Genomic DNA, 19,918 nt, shown 5'->3' with positions numbered 1-19,918 from the left:
AGAGCAACTCAAGTGTTTGTTTGTAAAGGAAATTTTTGGGTTGTTTTGTTTTGTTTTTGTTTTTTTTTTAGCAGGTCAATCAGATGAATTCCCTTGAAAGAGAGTTAGAAACAATTCATTTGGAAAATGAAGGCCTGAAAAAGAAACAAGTAAAACTGGATGAGCAGCTAATGGAGGTGAGTTTTTAAGCAAAGGGCCTCAGCTCTGAAGAATATTTTAATCCACGAATGTGCCATTTGTTGAGAGAGAGCAGCATAGCATGAATTCCTGTTACGAGAAAAACTGGAAAAGTATGCTGCCAAGCTGAATTCTTTGGTCTGTCTTACCAAGTTTGATAGACATTTTTGCTCATTACAGTCACTGGAATTTACACTGCTTCACAGAGGAAGGAATAATGTGGGTAATCCTAAAATGCAAGGACCCATACCTCAACAAATTCAGGGGGCGGGGACTCTGATACTGGCCCAGAGCTCCCCACCACTGCTGTGATTGTAACGGTTTCCGATACCTCCCGTATCATACGTAGTGTTTTATAGATGGATTGCTAACAGCCTCTTGGGTTAGGAATTTGGGAATATCAGCATGTAGAAGTTTAATGATCAGGTGGTGTCATGGTTTATTACAAATTTGTAATTCACTGCCTCGGGAGAGGTACATCTGTTAAATATAAAAATGGAGTTGTAAAACTTGTCAGCTCAGACATTGAGTATCCAGTCTACCAGATTGCTTTCTGATTACTAAGTACAATTACAGGATGTAAAACAACATCCGTACAAATCCTCCTATAGTAAGTAAAAACTTCACAGAGATATTTTGCTTTGGGTAGATGAAAATATCACGTAGTATACTACAAAATTTATCTCAGGTAGAGAGGCATGGGTAAAAAATGTCTTTGTGCTCTTAAAAACTACTACGAGTACACATATCTTAAAAACAGAATTATAGGATGAGAGAGATTTAAATATTTTCTTTTAAGAAATTGGACATGCCAAGGTAATTTTAAATGGATGATTTTTACGAAATCTGGCGAAATATGGGCAAATACGTCACACTGACATTTAAATGACCACTGAGGTTTCTGCCAATCTTATGTTCTCTGATTTATCCACTAATAGGGAGATTAAACTATAAATAGCATATAATAAGTGTGTTCAAAAGCCCAAGCTACAGGCTATGTTTAGATACAGACATGCTTTCTGATGAAATAATTATATATTGTGAGGAGTAAGATAGCTGAAGCTAAGCCCCACCTCTCTAGTACCAAATTGATAAGTAACAGGGTATATACTTAGGCAGTGGCAGATCCTCTCTGAATGTTCTAACAGGCCAATTCTTCTCCCACCTGCTCGAGCCGTCCTTAGAAACCCCCATCTCTTCCTAACCCCCCTTGACCTGATTAGCCATCATAAGCAATTTCCCTTCATTATTTTTCAGAATTTTTAAGATCAAGGAATTTCAGGAAAGCTTTCTAATCTGATGTAGGCACTCCCTTGAGGGAAGGCATCTCTCCTCATCTTTCTCTGCCAGTTTAAAAGTCGCTGATGTAATACAATACATATCCATGCTCCAGGGCATGCTCCCACATCACTAGACTAGGAAATAGAAGAATTTGAGTCACACTCTGGGGCTCTTTGAGCTGCATGAGGCGGTGTTCTATAAACAGTTCATTTTGAACATTCAAAAAAGGGGTTCCAGTCCATATCAGCACTTCTCAAGTCCACTGGGTACGTCCGGTAGCCAACAGTTTTCAAACACTCAAACGAGAAAATTGCCATTTGGAGATGCAGAATATAAACTGTAAAACCAAGTATTTAACATCAGATCCACCCATGCTGGACCTGGAATCTTCTAAATAATTGTAGTGGGGTAGGTGGAGGAAAAGGTGGTAAGTTCCCAAACTCACATTGCAGTTGCAGGATCAGAGTCATAAGATATTTTAAAGTTTATGCACGGAGAAATGTAAATGTTGGTGTTTTTGTAAGTTCTTTCTGACTTGAGCACACCTATTCAGGTATATAATATACCCAGTTTTAACTGTTCTCTTTTTGTAACTCATACTTTTCTTTCTCTCTTTATGACTCCTATAATTTTCTTGTTTTTGTTTTGTCTGTGGCTAACCTGTACCTAGAACTCTGTGGTTGGAACTAGCAGAGAAGGGTGCAGTTCTCTGCCTGAGATAGTGTGTGAAGGTAGAACATTCTCTTTCAATCAATTTCATAGCATGGAGACCTCTCATTAGACTCCCTGTTCATGTAATCATTTCTACTGACTGTAACAGTTAATACATATTTAGGTAAGAGCCAGTATTCATTTTCAGTTTGCTTTAACTGTGGCATATGTCTGTTTACATTTAGGCCAGGATTTTCCTCAGTATGTAAAGATATATGTGAAGAAACTCATCCTGCTGATAGAAAATCATGGGATCGTAACTCTCCCTATTCTTTATTCCTGAAAATAAAATGGTGGGTTTTCTAAATCTGTAACTAGAAATATTTCAAAACGGGTAATCTCCCACTTCAGAACTTTAGCTTGAAGGAAATGGATAGTGGCTCTGAAGTTTCATGGTAAATGTTTAGTTATAGTCGTGTCTTAGAGGGCCTATTTCCCCTCTCAGAAGCCTTGAGGTGCTTCTTCTTGAGTTTGGTACTTGGTCGTCTTCATTGCATGCCTCCTGTTGAGTCCTCAGTCCGCTGAATGTATCGACAGATGTGGAGTGCCATGCTTCACTGGCCACATGCAGTGTGCATTCTCCTTCCTTTTCCTCTCCCCAACTTCGGCATGTGATACACACATCATTGTCTTACGGTCTTGAACAAGTATTTCTGTATCACCCTCTGTCCCCGAATTGCTTATCTTATAGTGCCATTTAAGAGTTGAACATTGACAAAATAAAATAGGTTAAAATAATTTTGGATAGGAGATTCTTTGACTCAGTTGCTAACCTGGAAAATAGTCATTGAACATTTGCTTTTAAGAGTCTTTATGAATGGTAAGTAAAGTGGCAAAACCCTAAAGCTGAACCACTTTCTCCCCTTTACTTACCCCAACTTGTGTCTTTTATTTTTTAATGCTTTTATTTTTGAGACAGAGAGAGAACATGAGCAGGGCAGAGAGGGAGACACAGAATCCAAAGCAGGCTCCAGGCTCTGAGCTATCAGCACAGAGCCTGACGTGGGGCTCAAACTCATGGACCGTGAGATCATGACCTGAGCCGAAGTCGGATGCTTAACCGACTGAGCTACCCAGGTGCCCCGCTGTTTTCTTAAACAGGCATAATTAAAAGTTCTAGTGCCAGAAACAATGAAGTAGAATTCAGACACATGACTTATATCATGTAGCTCCATCATGAGTGAGGAAGTACACCTTTTAAGTCTAAAACTTTTAAGAAATCCTACTTCTTAACTATATTGTCTCCTAAGGAAAATGACCCTTCCCATTATTCACTTCTTACTCAAGTCATGTACTGTCCTGTGTTCAAGTGATCAGTGGGTCTGAGAGGCCATTAATGAATTCATCAGCTTCGTTCCCTCTGCTTGACATTTGCAAGGGCAGCTCTGTGCTTGAAGGCACTGTGGCTGACCAGGGCTCCGCCTCTGTCCTCCAGATGCAGCACCTGAGGTCCACTGTGATGCTTAGCCCATCCCCTCCCACGTGGGATCTCCAGCTGCGCCAGCAGCAAGCCTGTCCGACGGTGCCCAGGGAGCAGTTTCTGCAGCTTCAACAGCAGCTGCTGCAGGCAGAAAGGATAAACCAGTGCCTGCAGGAGGAACTTGAAAACAGGACCTCCGAAACCAACACGCCGCAGGTACGAGGCTCTGTTTTCCCTCACAGTAAACTCAGATCACCTAATTTGACCTGTTTATTGGGAAGTTCTACCCGTTCAGAGGTGGAGATTAAGAACTTACGTGTCTGTTGAAGAGTCCCACCTTACCTGTGTTTACAGACCCACGGAACTGCAGTGTTGTTTGGGTTTGGTTTTTTGCAGTGATGCTTTTGAGCTCTCAGCTTCTAAGCTGGGTGATGAAGTGTTCTGGGTCTCCTTTGCACATTCGTAATCCATGACAAAGGATCAGGATCACTTAAGCACAGTGTACAGCTGACCTAACAGTTTTTGACTTGACATTTGTCCGATGCCAGAAATATTACAGAATTCAAGTGCACCTCTAGGATACGCAGTACTAACACAGCCCCCTAGGTTTTCCTGTACCAGAGGGGTACAACCTGCTGAATTACATAGAATTCACAAGTGGGGACTTTGTGGAGTCAGTGACATAAAGGAAAAATGTCAACTATGTTTTTTAAAATGATCTAGTTTCAAAAACTCTTTCAGAAAATCAACATCTTTTTCCCCTTCCCTTTGAGTTAGAATCATCCTAGCTTCTTACAGACACAATCTGATACAAGCTGGGTTTTCAAATAGTTCTCTTAAGTGCTTCATTCATAGTCCAGCTTTGCTTGTCGATTTTGTTTATTCAGAACCAATAAAATTAAAATTACTCCTTCATTTGTATAATTTTAAATGAATCCTTTCTGGTTTGGATGCTCATCTTCTGTCTCTCAGTGGACATTTAATAAGGAATTTCCCCAACTCCTTTTCCCTAATTGTCTCAAAGTGGCTTTGCAAAGTCAAATTAGCACTACAATTACACAGTGGAGCAGTTCTGTTTTCTTCTTCTCATAGTATATATGGGTTTGTCATTATATTCTCTGTCATCTGCCCTTTCAAACAAAAGGTTACAATTAGTTTTGTCTTTTGTGCTTTAAAAATCCACGTTTTTGGAAGCTTCCTCTATTCCGCTTCAGTTTCCAAATATTAAAATTGTGTAGATGGGCTGTCGAAGATACTTCAGTAATTCATTACAGAATTCAGTTATAAAACTTTGACCTCAGTTTTTAATAGACATTGTATCCATTGCTTTCTCATTCACCCTGTTTTCAAAACATGTTCTTCCGACCCACCTGCCAATGTTTAAAAATAAAAAAATATCCTTTTACTCCAATTACTTCAGGATAAGATTAAAAAAACCTTAGCACAGTTTTTGCCTAATTTTTTTCTAATGTTTATTTTTGAGAGAGAGAGAGTATGAGCAGGGGAGGTACAGAGACAGAGGGAGACATAGACTCTGAAGCAGGTTCCAGGCTCTGAGCTGTCAGCACAGAGCCTGACGTGGGGCTTGAACTCACAGATTGCAAGATCATGATCTGAGCCAAAGTCGGACGCCCAACCAACTGAGCCACCTAGGCGCTGCAAAGACTGTTGAGGTTTTTGTACTAAAAAAAACAAAAAAACAAAAAAACTTTTTTCTCCAGCCAGATGGCAGAGTGGACTGCTTATTGTTGTCTCTAGAATACCACTGCAGGCTCTCCTGTTTCTGGCCCCTGAGCTGACACTAATTTTAAGATTACAGAACATTATTAGAATCTGCACGTCGCCTCTGTGTGTGGAGTGATGTGATTTCTTCTGCCTCTGTGTTGCTTTGCTTGCATTGTAGTGTTAATGTGTGTGCTTTTAAAGATCGTTTGCATTATAGATGTGTGAATTTAGACTCCTCCCCAAACATGATCCTGACATGGGGTGAAGTATACCACTTGCCTTCTTTCTCTAGGCCTTGCTACCGGAGCAGCGAGCAGTGCATGCAGATTCCTACAGAAGGATTGGGCACCTGTGAAAACTGGGCTGCTATTGATGACATTTCTTACCATGGCAGCTACTCAGATGCACACGCTCCCCCCCCCCCCCCCCACACAGACATAAGCTGGAAAACATTTTGGAATCAAGTGCTCTTTTAAATTATATTATTATTATTAAGCCTTTGCAGTATTAGGTCTCTTATTTATTAACGTAGAAATGACAGTTTGTGAATCAAATTCACAAATTTCAGCTTGTTACAAATCATTTTATTTATACCATTTAAAGAATGTGGACTTGAGATTCTTGAAAGGATGTATTCTATATATTTTCTCATTCCATATGCTGTAACTATTTTTAATAAGAGGTACTACTTTTATATATGGAATTGGAAGAAAATTTGGGTTATTTATACTGTTTTGTATAAGATGTATCATGCTTTTTTGACAGGAAAAAGAAAAATTTTGATGAAACAATAAAATAAATTTTAAATATATGACTGCCTTTGTTTTTCCTCTTTGCTCACTCTGGCCATGCTCCATGTTCTTCGAGTTATATGTTTTGTTTTGTTTTGTTTTGTTTTTTAAAGCAAGTAGAAATCAGGCATCTTCCATTTACGTTTGACCTTTAAAAAGCCATTCTATCTTTTAATATACAGGTTGTTTTTTTTTTAAAGCTAAATGTTCTCAAAGCTTCTTTCTTGAAATTTACTTCCTGCATTAGACTTTGACCTACTACAGTTGTCTTCAAACTAATCACATGGTTTAGTTGTTTATATCTCAATAAATGCTGTTGCTTTATCCAAACATTGGCTTCCAGTCCACGTTTGGTCATTCTCCATGCTTTTAAAAGGGGTTATACCAGGGCGCCTGGGTGGCACAGTCGGTGAAGCGTCCGACTTCAGCCAAATCACGATCTCCCGGTCCATGAGTTCGAGCCCCACGTCAGGCTCTGGGCTGATGGCTCGGAGCCTGGAGCCTGTTTCCGATACTGTGTCTCCCTCTCTCTCTGCCCCTCCCCCGTTCATGCTCTGTTTCTCTCTGTCCCAAAAATAAAAAACGTTGAAAAAAAAGGGGTTATACCATCAGCCATTAACACCTGAGTTTTGCTTAATGCTTGAAGAACCTTTAAAAACCTGAAATTCCTTACATGGACATTTTCGTGACCTGCGGGGAGGGCAGCTGGCTTCACTCACACTCTCTTCAAAACCCACATAACTCCTTAACCTATCACTGTTGTGTGAAGAGAAGGGGAGAAGCCCTGGCTCTGTTTCTGCCCTCTCCTTTTATCTATGAGTTGTTTGTGGGGAGATTCTTAAGTTTTTTTATGATAAACCCAGCCTCCAATCCAGATGTTTGCTTCACAATGGCAAGTCAAATTGGGAAACAGATGACAACAATAACTGGCAGGAAGAAGCCGGTTATTATAAAGAAAGGAACAGTAACACCCTCACAGTAATCAGCCATTTTACACAGGAAAAATGGACACGCAAATTGCAAGCTGACTGGAAATGCTAAGTGATCCTGAATAAACTCAGTTTTGTTTTGGTCTTGAGAGACCCACAGTATTGCCAAGGCCCAAGTCACAGATGGAAGGTTGATAACCTTATTTTTAATTTACCATTGAAAACTATTTTACTAGAAGAAGTGCACACAGGTACTAAAATACGGGTTTTAAGAATTTTGCTTTATCTCAGGGGAAGATAGTAACACAGGTAAGATTTTTTTTTTTTAATCTTTGATTCTCTGATAGGATTACTTTTCTAATGTGCAACCCATGCAGTGTTCAGAGCCCCCATTTCATCAGAAATCCACCCCTCCCGTTACAAAGGCACATATTTACTGTCCTTTCTCTAGGCATCTTGTGGGAAAAATAAATTACTAGGGCTTTCTTTTCGGTATGGCATATTTTTCAAATGACAACACATTTTTTTCTTCCCTTTAGGGAAACCAGGAACAACTGGTAACTGTCATGGAAGAACGGATGATGGAAGTTGAACAGAAATTGAAACTGGTGAAAAGGCTTCTTCAGGATAAAGTGAATCAGCTCAAAGAACAAGTGAGCCTCCCGGGTCCTCTCCACCCACCCACCCCACATTCCACTTTTAACTCCAGTTTTACATTCCTTTATTGCCATTAACGTGTTAATTTTTGTTGTCAAATAAAGGCAAATTCTACAAACGTATAGCAGGACTTAGGATTCACTGTCCCCCATACCACTCCAAAAATATGAAATCTGTATTCTACATTATTTTTCCAGAGCTCTCCTAAGGCCTGTTTGTCCACAATTTTAAAAATGTACATTTGCTAAGAGACTCATCTGGACCTAATGCATTCCTAATGAAGTTCCGTGGCTCAAATCTAATTTTTGTAGATTTTTTTTATTTGCCCAAGACAGTAAACATTCTATTTAGATAACTAGAAAATTTATGTTGGTAAAAAATGGGGAGATAATAAATGGAACTTTAGCTTTGCTGTTTGCGACAGCTATGACGACTTCTAAAAGTCTTCTGGCTATATCCAGACCCCAAAAGGCTGTGCTCTGAATTAGAATAGGGACCCTGACTTGCTGGTGGCAGGTGTGGCCTGGGTTTAGAAAGTATTTGTGTAACCACTGAAGAGACATGCGAAAAAGGACCACTCTATAGTAAAGATTTATAGCTACTTTGGAAACTGAGATTAAGACCTGGGGAGGTGGGGGCAGAAATTGTCCCACCTGGTTTTCTAGACACATAAAACTTAAGAATAATAATACCAAGAGAAGGTCTTAGTGGAGAATTAGACAGGAACTTTTCTTTGCCCAATATCTTAATCACAAAATGGAAAGAAAAGAAAGTCTTACACAATAAGCATTTATTCAACCCTGTGATCATTCACTTATTCAAAACATAGTTACTACATGCCAAGTCCTTTTCTAAGTGCTAGAGATATGACAGTGAACAAAATCCTGCCAATGGGGAGCGTAGTTCACATACAAGGTATTAAGCATTTGGCAAGGTGGTAATTTTAAACAAAATCCGATCCACTCTATTTTCAGCAGAGGGGAACACAGGGAAGAATACTTGATCTAACTCCATGGTTTAAAGAAAGTTTCCTGAAGGCCTCTTCAAGTATTGACAGCTGAGTAAGATCTGAACAGGTGAAGAAGTGTGAGAAGGGCATTCTAGGCCACGGGAACATCATGCAGTTACGACAACATATGGTGTGTGGACATCTACAAATATTTTGGCATTAACAGATCATAGTGTCCTGAGAGGAGTAGGAGAAGAAACGGGATAAATAGGGAGGAGTGGGCAGTAGAGGGTCTTAGGATGAAGAGCCAGGAGTGTTTTGTAAACGGCAGGAAGAAAGGGAGAGAAGAAGGGATGAAATGTTTCCTTAGAACAGCTCAATAGAGTAGGTTAGTATGTTACACTTGCCCGTCATCTAGATGCCAGGCTTCAGGTGTTAGCGTCTTTATCATTGCCCTTTGCAATGCTAATAAATTAGCCACTCTCCGTTGTTCTTTTTTCCCCTGAAACCTCTATACTTTTAGATGCCCTGGTTAAAACTGCCTGTAAAATGAGGTGTAATGAGGGAAGGGAGGGTTGGAATACACATAATAGGAACCAAAATAAAATTATCACAAGGCCACTGACAAGTTTTCCCATCCCTTGACTATATATTTTAACCATAAAAATTAAAATCTTCTGACAAGTTCTATGTAAAAGAGGAAGAGTTAAGGAAAAGGAGCTGCCCAGATCTTACCTCTGTATTACATGAACCAAATTTTAAAATAATCAGTAGGTTATAGCTATGAATGGGAAGGAAACTCAAGCATCTGTTAAGAACAGAGTTAAAGTTCACACCCTAAACCTCAGAAGTTATGAAAGTGTTTTGCTATTTTTAGAGAACGAAAAAGCAGTAACACCTAATTTACTTAGGTGGGAAAAAAAAGCTTTCATTTTTTGAGCTTTCAAATATCAATCTGTTCTTTTATTAGTGGCTTCTACAAACTTTATGCAAAGAAACAGCTTGGAAAAAGTGGATGTGCTCTGCCTGTATCCCTGATGCCACGTCTAATGTTAAACCTGTATTGTTAAATAAAAGAATATAATATAAGTCATTTGCCTTTATGAACAACTGTCCTAATGTCAGACCTTAAACTTAAGACAGTTACAGAAATGGAGTCAAAATGTTTCTGGTTTCTGTTTCTAGCTGTGCAAGAATACTAAAGCAGATGCGATGGTGAAGGATTTGTATGTTGAAAATGCCCAGTTGTTGAGAGCTCTGGAAATGACTGAACAGCGACAAAAAACAGCAGAAAAGAAAAATTACCTCCTAGAAGAGAAGATTGCCAGCCTCAGTAATATAGTCAGGAATCTGGCACCAGCACCACTGACTTCTACACCTCCCTTGAGGTCATAGCCAAGCCAAAGGATACACTCATTTGTGCACTTTACTGAAATGGATGGAACATTTCAGTAGGTTCTCTCAACCCTTTTTTTTTTTTTAAACCTTTACTGGTTTAAAGTTCAGCTCAACCTAAAACTGCCAGCAACAGAACTGTACTCTCCATTCACTGTAATTAGTTTTTCTAAAGAGACTCTAATGGAAGCTGCAAATAGTCACATATTTCACTGTTTAAATTATTCCCCAGTTTTGAATTTTAAAGACATACCCTGATAGCCACCAAAAAGGTGGGTATATGAACACAATGCAAGAATCTTAAAACCCCCAGTTGTGAATAAGTTAAAAAACAAAACAAAACAATATTATGTACAAATGTTTGTGTAAATTCCAGGTATTTTAAGTTTTAGATATGATGAGTTTGTTTTGATCTTTATTTGAAAACCAAATGTCTGTCTTCTTACACATTTAAATATGGAGAAGTCATTCTGTTTCCAATAATTTTGGCTCTTTAGTGAGAGACCCTGAGCTCAATAACCACGGAGGACAGAAGAGCCAGAGCCCATGTACTTGACCTTCTAACACCTATGGCAGTATTACCACTCCTGATGGATTATGGATACTAAAAACTGATTTACTCAACTGCACTGTTAACTAAGGTTAAAACTGTACTTGCTTTAAAAAACCCAACTTTCTTTAAGCATTTTTTTTCCTTCTGACAAGTTTCATTTGGGGAGCTTATCTTCTAAGAAATGGATAAAGCCACATTCTTATAGCATTTGAGCTATAAGGAAAGCACTGAACACAAACCACTTTAAACAGTTACTCTTAGAAGAGAGTTAAGCAAACCATGTGGTTTTCTCTCTCTCTAAAGTCTTGGAGTTCATCAACTTACTTATAGGGTTGCTTCAAGAACTCAGGGAACAATATTTTAAATGGTCTTCCTGAAACACTGTAGGGCCTCTTTAAGAATCTGAAATGCATAAGCCATGTGACGTTATTTGTCTTAGATTTAGAGCCATAGGATTTTTAGTTTTACATTTTTACTGAATTTACTCTTTTGGAAAAAAAAAAAGCATTGATTTTAGCGTTAAAAACTAACTTGAAGTTATTATTTGTTTAACAGAGGAATAGGAAGTATGGAAATTTTAACCTAACACCTCAAATCTGATCATAAGAATTTCTTAACTCTGATAAGCACTGGCATGCATTCTGAGGTAAAGGAGTGCCAAATAGGATTTTCCATTCAGTCGCAAGACCAGAACTTTTCTAGAACAGTCAACATTTTAGAATAGGTAACTTTTATTTTCCCCAAGTAAAATCTTTGCTTCTAGCCCACTTCAGCTAGTCAGGCATTGGTGGAGGACTTACTATGTGTAAGACACTAACAAAGCTCATCTTAACCAGCTATTTGTTTTTGTAGGACAGCAATTAGATAAGAAAAATTCACTCTGATACATTCCTGGAAGGCCAAGCCCATCAATTTACAAGACAAATAACAGCAAAATCACATACTGCTTTATGGGCAGCAACAAAAGATGAAGCAAACCGCCTAAGAGGTCATATAGAGTTAACAAAAAAAATCTTTGGGCACCTGGGTGGCTCAGTGGGTTAAACATCCAACTCTTGATCTCGACTCAGGTCATGATCTCACGGTTCATGGGATGGAGCCCCTTGTGGGGCTCTGCCCTGACAGCATGGGCCTGCTTGGGATTCTTCCCCTCTCTCTGCCCTTCCCCGACTTGTGCGCGCAAGCACTCGCGCTCTAATAAACAAAAAAAATTTTTTAACAAAATTTGCATCAAGCAACTTTAGATAGGTTTGTGGCCTGACCATCTATTAGTCCCACCTGACAACCTACTGCCAGCACTGGAGTCCTCACTACCAGAGCTCTGACAAGGCATGGCCATTTGTGGGACTGGAATTCACATTCATGAAACAGACCTTTTCATGTCTGGACAGCTCTTATCAGAAAGTCATGAATACCCCCCTGGAAAAATAACTAATTTTAATTCTTCCCTTTAGTTATCCTTCAAAACATTTGATGTCTGCTATCACGCCTTCCTTAATCTTTCTTCCCCAGTACAAACATTACTAGTAAGCCCAACTACTTGTATGGCATAGGCTTTAACAGAGAATCTTTTTCACTTAAAACTGTGGCTAGACCTAGGCTACTAAGGTCATAAATAAACTATGCATCTGTGGTATATTTATGTAATATGATTCAAGTTACTCAAGGTTATTGCTATCAAAACTGAACAAGCAAATTACTCAAATTACTGGCTTTAGCATATGATCACATGTGTTGTATTTTTTACATTATGAAAAGCATAGGTTAATTTCTCATTAATGTGTATTTACATGTATATAAAATGCTGTACAATGCATGTAAATAGGACTTTCTGGAAAGTTTTAGAAAACATTCAGAATCCCCTTTATCCAAAAATCAAAATGCTGCTCAAATGAAAGTTGACTCAGTCAATATCTAGGTGCTTATTCATTTCTTGCTTTACTGCACTTATAAAATTGCAAGACCAACGTGAGAAATAGTTACCTTAAATTTACACATTTGTGCAGTTTATTTTTGTAGACTAGAGTGGGAATTTAGCTGGCAATTTATAATAGCACGTTATTTTATAGGCATTTAGCCACTTGTTTATTAAAAGCACTGGTTAAACTTTCTTTGTATTTCTGAACAGTTATTTATGTTAGTTTCAGAAGATGGGATCTTCATTTCAAGGAAAGAAAATCAGGTTTGCCTTTGTGATAATGTTAACTGAGACAAAAATGTGTGTAACAAAGCCTACATTGTTCTATTTTTGCTTTCTTATGCTTTTTAGAGCCTGAACTCTTAAGCTCAAGTTGTGAGGGGAGAAAAGTAGAGAGGGAGGGGTAGAACTGATCACAGTATTTTATTTTTCTAGAACTCTTTTAAAACCCAGATTTTAAAAACTATTTTAAATGTGAATCCTTCCCAGGAGCTTCAAATGCATTGCTTATGTATTTAATCTCAAGCATATTTTACATAAATAGATCACAAAATCATGAGTTTTTAGGGTATCAAAGGAGGTCTTACAGGTCTAGTGTTTCAATAATGTACAAATACCCAGGTCAGGTATTGTTATGATGAACTTTTTTTTTTCCTGGAAGAATGAATAAAAAGTCTACTTTATGGTCAACTTTGACATGTAGGAATGATTTTTTGTGGGTTTTCTTCTTGAGTGAAGAAAAAAAAAAAATGTGTTGTTTTTGTCAGCATCTTAAAAGGTATTCCCAATCCAGGCACGACTAAATGCTTTGTAAGAGTATTGAGCAAGTCTTGTTTTGAATGGATTACCTATAATGACTCAGTGGAATGAGAGACAATTTCGGCCAAAAGCCAAGTCAAAACCTAATAACCAAAGTATTCCATATTTAAAACTTATCATGTTAGGGCCTATTTGAACATCTCATAGACTAAAACAGAAAACACTGCATGGCATATGGATAGCTGTTTAATAATAAAAGTTAGCTCTTTATTTCTCAGCTTTTTTGAATGATTTAACATTATGAGAAGACACTTTCACACCATGATTTAAGGGAACACTGGTTTTGTGGAGGAAAAAAAAAACGAGTTCATCAAAAGCCATCCACAGGATAACTTTTTGAAATAAAATTGTGTATGTGTTGATATCAACTTTGTATATTTCATCTTAGCCATTCTATCTTAGGAAGGTTTTAATGTGAGCTTAAGATGTAAATAAATAATTTTGCAAACATGGCTGTTTTGTATACATCCTGAACTTTTATTTTTTTTTAATTTTTTTTTTCAACGTTTATTTATTTTTGGGACAGAGAGAGACAGAGCATGAACGGGGGAAGGGCAGAGAGAGAGGAAGACACAGAATCGGAAGCAGGCTCCAGGCTCCGAGCCATCAGCCCAGAGCCCGACGCGGGGCTCGAACTCACGGACCGCGAGATCGTGACCTGGCTGAAGTCGGACGCCCAACCGACTGCGCCACCCAGGCGCCCCCATCCTGAACTTTTAAACAGTGTCCATGTGTTTACCATTGGTCCTTAGAGTAAAAGCATCAATAATACTGCACTAAACACATTCTACAAATGCAGAGTCTCAGTACCCACTCCAGACCTAACACCATATTCTTCATATTCTGCATTTTAAGAAGATCTGAGCGTTGGGACTCCATTTCTGTCATAGAATTGAGGACTTCTGGACCAGCCAGGTTGGGGTCTCTGTACCCTGTAGTATGGTTCATAATTTACTTCTAGAATCCTGACTTAACCTCAGGCGAGGCCCTACTTGAGATTGTGGGTGCTTCCGAAGTGGCTTGGTTTCACTTTTCCATCTTTATGGGTGACTCAAACTTTCTTAGTTGAGCTGCTCGTGACTGGTTAGATATATGCAAGTATAGTCATAAAAGTTAGCCTGAACGAACATTGAGGCACTAGCTGAACACTGAAACGTAGAAGCAAAATGGTGGCCAAACCAGACCCATCTCACAAGCCTTGTTTTATTTACTTTTCAAGCTTTTACTTATTTATTTTGACAGAGCAAGAGCATGCAGGGGAGAAGACAGAGAAAGGAAGGGAGAATCACAAGCACGCTCCATGCCCAGTGCAGAGCCCAATGTGGGGCTTGATCTCACAATGGTGAGATCACAACCTGAGCTGAAATCAAAAGCTGGATGCTTAACCAGCTGAGTCACCCAGGTGCCCCTCAAAGCTTTCATATCAGGCACATACTGCCTTTATGAGGCAAGAGCTATTATTCTTTACAGATGAGTAAATTGAAACTTGTGACTTACTCAAGGTCACACAGCCAGCTAAATAGGGCACTCAGGACTTAAGGCCCAGATTTGTCTATATTAATATGTTGCAGCAACACTTGTATCAATTTCTACTTCCATCAAATGCATACTATAAAGAAAAATCTAAATCATTCCTGGTTTACTGTATGATCTGATGGGGGTAGAGTATTTATACACACAAAAAAGTTAGGAAAAATGTATCCATGTAGCAGATGGTTACACTTTGTTGATAGATGCAATACTATGGGCACTAGGATAAGGAAGGTTAACATCTTCAGGTATTTAATTTTTTTTAATGTTTATTTTTGAGAGAAAGCACGAGCCAAGCAGGGGCAGAGAGAGGGGGGACACAGCATCTGAAGCAGGCTCCAGGCTCTGAGTGGTCAGCGCAGAGCCTGACGTGGGGCTCAAACTCACAGGCTATAAGAACATGACCTGAGCCGAAGTCAGACACTTAACGGACTGAGCCGCCCAGGCGCCCCAACATCTTCAGGTATTTTAATGTAGACTGGGGAAGGTTCTTCACCTATTCTATTAAAGGTAATTGTGTATGTGCTTCATTGAGATTAGTGTAACCTGTTTGTGATCTCATTCATCTTGCATTCAAAAAGTCATGTTTTCTAATATTTACTTGGTGTCCAATAAAATGGTTAGATTTTAGTCAAAGGATCGGAATTTTAACCTAAATTATATAAATTATTATCTGTTGATTAAAAAGTTAAGTTTAAATTAGATAAAATATGACATAAGTCACAAAAGTGGTTTTTATTTAGTGTTTGGTTTTTGCCTCATTTATAAATCCGGGAAAATAACTAATTTAAACAAGTGAACATCTTTAAAAAAAAAAAAATTAAAACTCCACAAAGGCAAACCATAAAACTGAAACAGTGAAATGCCAACTAAAGAGTAGTCAACTGTTGCGGGGGTGGTGCCTGGGTGGCCGAGTTAAGCATCTAACCAGCGCAGGTCATGATCTCAAGGTTCGTGGGTTCGAGCCCCAGGTCGGGCTCTGTGCTGACAGCTCAGAGCCTGGAGCCTGCTTCTGATTCTATGTCTCTCTCTCTGCCCCTCCCCTACTCATGCCTCTCTTGGTCTCTCGAAAATGAATTAATGTAAAAAAAAAAAAAAAAGTAGGCAACTGGGGTGCCTGGCTGACTCAGTCAATAGAGCATTTGACTCTTCATATCGGGGTCATGAGTTCAAACCCCACATTGGGTGTAGAGCGTACTTAAGGAAAAAAGAAAAAAGGAGGCAACCACATAAAATAAAGCTGGATACCCTCATGTTAAAAGTATTTAATTCTAAATGCATGAGATATGCTTTACTAGTGAAGGCAAAGTAAAAATCTGAACAGTCCTTAAAGCCCAGATGAGCATTTACCAAACATTTTTCTTTCCTGTTTGGAATTTTATCTGTCTTCAAGATCTCAAGCAGGCACCAACCCAGTCCCAGGCACTAAGATGTTATCCAGTATTGCAATGCTATGGACAATAGGGATTATTCTAGAAAAATGTCAATGTTAAAAAAGCAGAAAAAGAAGAAAGAAAGAAAGAAAGAAAGAAGAAAAACCTGCAGAAATGTTCTACATTAAAGGAGACCAAACACACATGAAAACTAAATGCAATACCTACTCCTAGGTTATAATTTTATAATGGAGAAACCAAGGGAAAAAAATGGGAATATGGATGGTGTAGTGTAGTATTTTATCAATGTTAAAAAATTAATGACATTGATAATTAATGTGTTTATGTAAGACTATTGTAAGGAAATATACAATGAAGTTTTTTAGGGATAAAGAACCATAATGTATGCAACTTATTCACAAGTGACTCAGAAACAAAATTACATACACGCACACGGGCGCACACGCACACACACAATAAAGTAATGAAGCCAAATGTTTTTTTAAAAATGGGGAAAGGTTATGCAAGTATTTGTAATACTCTTGCAACCTTCTTTAGGTTTGCAATTATTTCCAAATAAAATGTTTCCATGTATAACATACACTAAATGTGAGGGCACCTGGGTGGCTTAGTAGGTTAAGAGTCTGACTTGGGCTCAGGTCACGATCTTGTGGTCCATGAGTTCAAGCCACGCATCAGGCTCCGTGCTGACAGGTCAAAGCCTAGAACCTGCTTCAGACTCTGTGTCACTGTCTCTCTCTCTCTCTGTCCCTCCCCTGCTCGCACTGTGTCTCTATCTCTAAAAAATAAATAAACATTGAAAAAATGTTTAACAAAAAGAAATCTAAATGTGATAGTAGGCCTTTAAAGTTAACCTCATAGCAACTCTGAACAGTAGATGGTATTCCAATGGTAGAGAAGAGGAAACTGACTAGAAGCCATTTATGGCAGGTAGAAAACACACTTTATCCATGTCTACAAATGCTTGTACTCTCCTGCTACCCTAGGAAGAATGTGACTCAAAGAAACAAACTTGTTGCAGCTAGTTTAATTTAAAGGGGATTTACTATAAGGAATCAAATTTGTTTAATGGAACCCAAGGGCAGAAAATATAGACACACTTCACTAAAGACCTTTGGTATTCTCCCCTACCACCCCGCCCCCATCTCTATCCCTATCTATCTCTCATCACATGGTCTCTCTTTGCTTTTCTCCCTGCACCAGTGTGGTTGGGGGGGGGGGGGGGGGAGGTAGCAGCAGTGTTTTCCTGCTTTCCATCACGTCCTTATTCAAATTCCAAGTAGAATCCAATCATTACTTCCAAGTCACAATTTCAAATTCTTTAAAAATCTGATTAGGTCGTGGAAAGAGCCTTGCCTGGTCAGTCAACTATGGATAGCAAGAGTCAGGGTCTTGGGGTACGGTACAAGCTGCAGAGGCTACTGCGTGAGACAGAATACTCTCCTATATCAGGGGTTACAGCAGACAGTGAAGGAAAATTAGGCTAAAGATATGCCGACAGTAGATAAAAACAGCTTTAAAAGGTAGAATTTCAGGGGCACCTGGCTGGCTTACCCAAGGAGAGAGAGGGAAAGAGAGAGAACCCAAGCAGGCTCCTCACGGTCAGGGCAGAACCCCACGTGGGGCTCGAACCCACAAACCATGAGATCATGACCTGAGCCTAGAGGAAGAGTTGGATGCTTCATCAACTGAGCCTACCCATGCACCCAGATAAGTACCATTTTAAATGCCACCTGGTGACAAATGTAATTGCTCACTATTCCTGTTATTCCTACCTTTTGTCCTTGTTCCCTGCCCCCACTCCTTTGTCCCAATTCCTACATTTTCTCCAGATATCACATATAGCTCCATCAGAGTGTCCACCCAAGTCACAGTGGGTGTAAGAAATACCACCTACCATAACCTACTTAAACAGGACAATCCTGTAACAACTTATTTAAAATATTGACCAGGAAGGCAAAAGTTAAAGGTCTTTTCAAAAATATAAAAACCAATGAGTCTGGGTGGCTCCATCAGTTCATCTGAAGCTTGATTTCAGCTCATGTCATGATCTCACAGTTTTTTTTTTTTAATTTTTTTTTTTTCAACATTTATTTATTTTTGGGACAGAGAGAGACAGAGCATGAACCGGGGAGGGGCAGAGAGAGAGGGAGACACAGAATCGGAAACAGACTCCAGGCTCCAAGCCATCAGCCCAGAGCCTGACGTGGGGCTCGAACTCACGGACCGCGAGATCGTGACCTGGCTGAAGTCGGACGCTCAACCGACTGCGCCACCCAGGCGCCCCATGATCTCACAGTTTTGAGATCAAGCCTAACATCATTTAGCCCCGCATTTGGCTCCGTGCTGACAGGGCAGAGCCTGCTTGAGATTCTCCTTCTCCCTCTCTTTCTGTCCATCCCCCACAGTTTTTCTCTCAAAATAACAGGAAAAAAATTTACATCATTATATATATATATATATATATATATATATATACACACACACACACACACACGTATATGTACATATATACACATACACATTATACATATATATATATGAAGAAGGCTTAAATTTTGTATTAAGACCATGCATAAAAGAAATTCTGTTGAAGTTTTTCAAAATATTTTCCCTTAGTCTCAAGGACTGGTGTAGGAGCCCCTCCTATGTGCTCATAAGCACCTTCTGCATTCCCAGGTAAAATAGGTAACACTCTGTGTAATTGCCTACTGCCTGTCTCATCTCCATTAGACTAAGACCTTTTAAGATAAGAACTAGTGCCTTATTTACCATGGTATTCCCAGTTCCCAAGTCAATGCCTGAAAAAAAAAAAATTGGTGCTCAATTAATATTCATTATATGGGTGTAAAAGTATATAGATTTCTCAGATTGTCATCCTGTAATGGCACTGCACTCACAGGAGACTAAGTATCCCTACTGTTGTATGTATAGGATTTATGGTGCCCTTCTCGGTCTTCTCTTTATTGTTTATTACAGGACCAAAATTTGGAGCACCTGGGTGGCTCAGTCAGTTAAGCATCCAACTTCAGCTCAGGTCATGATCGCATAGTTATTCAGTTTGAGCCCCAGGTCAGGCTCTGTGCTGACCACTCAGAGCCTGGAGCCTGCTTCAGATTCTGTCTCTCCCTCTGTCTCTCTGCCCCTCTCCTGGTTGTGATCTCTGTCTCTCTCTCTCTCTCTCTCTCTCTCTCTCAAAATTAAACATTAAAAAAATTTTAAGTACCATAATTTTAAAAAATAGTAAGAAGTTGTAGAAAAATTTCCAGGTAATTTAAGAAAAACTCATCTTCCAGCACGATAAAAACCAAGTGCTATATTCCAGCAGTTGAAAGAATACATTTCCTGTCCAGGCCCATAAATCACAATCTATTAATTCTGACAAAAAGTAATACAAACTCATGACACCGACATTAGTGGTTTCTAAGACAGTGTAACAAGTTAAATACCACTCTTTCTTTAAAAAAAAAAAAAAAGAAAAAGGAAAAGGAAAAAAAAGGAAAGGAAAAAAAGGGCAAATTTCTAGTAAATTTTTTTGGATAGAAATGTTGGGCTTAAATTATCACATGTAATGTTACAATTGTTTAATCTTTGCTATTCAACAAATTGCAACATTCTAACTTTTCTGGTAAAAGCAAAAACGCACAAGTTGGTTTCTGCTCTGAGTGC

At 38.9% G+C, this 19,918-nt stretch overlaps 1 protein-coding gene across 10 annotated transcripts in view; it reads left to right on the top strand.

Moving 5' to 3' along the window:
- NIN (ninein) overlaps positions 1 to 13,777 on the top strand; it is a 99,085-nt gene extending 85,308 nt beyond the window's left edge. For 3 of the 10 annotated variants that reach the window (XM_043556120.1, XM_043556117.1, XM_043556118.1), the window contains 4 exons: positions 72 to 176; positions 3,605 to 3,805; positions 7,574 to 7,687; positions 9,826 to 13,777. In XM_043556120.1, coding sequence (XP_043412055.1) covers positions 72 to 176; positions 3,605 to 3,805; positions 7,574 to 7,687; positions 9,826 to 10,035 — 630 coding nt within the window. In that variant the 3' untranslated portion in view covers positions 10,036 to 13,777. Of the gene's footprint in view, positions 1 to 71; positions 177 to 2,128; positions 2,190 to 3,604; positions 3,806 to 5,606; positions 6,126 to 7,573; positions 7,814 to 9,825 lie in introns of those variants that run through there. The other 7 variants (XM_043556121.1, XM_043556119.1, XM_043556126.1 and 4 more) reach the window with 6 other exon arrangements.
- Positions 13,778 to 19,918: the final 6,141 nt, after the last annotated feature.

Source organism: Prionailurus bengalensis, chromosome B3 (assembly GCF_016509475.1).
Source record: "Prionailurus bengalensis isolate Pbe53 chromosome B3, Fcat_Pben_1.1_paternal_pri, whole genome shotgun sequence".
Taxonomy (NCBI): domain Eukaryota; kingdom Metazoa; phylum Chordata; class Mammalia; order Carnivora; family Felidae; genus Prionailurus; species Prionailurus bengalensis.
This window is presented reverse-complemented; position numbering and strand designations above follow the sequence as displayed.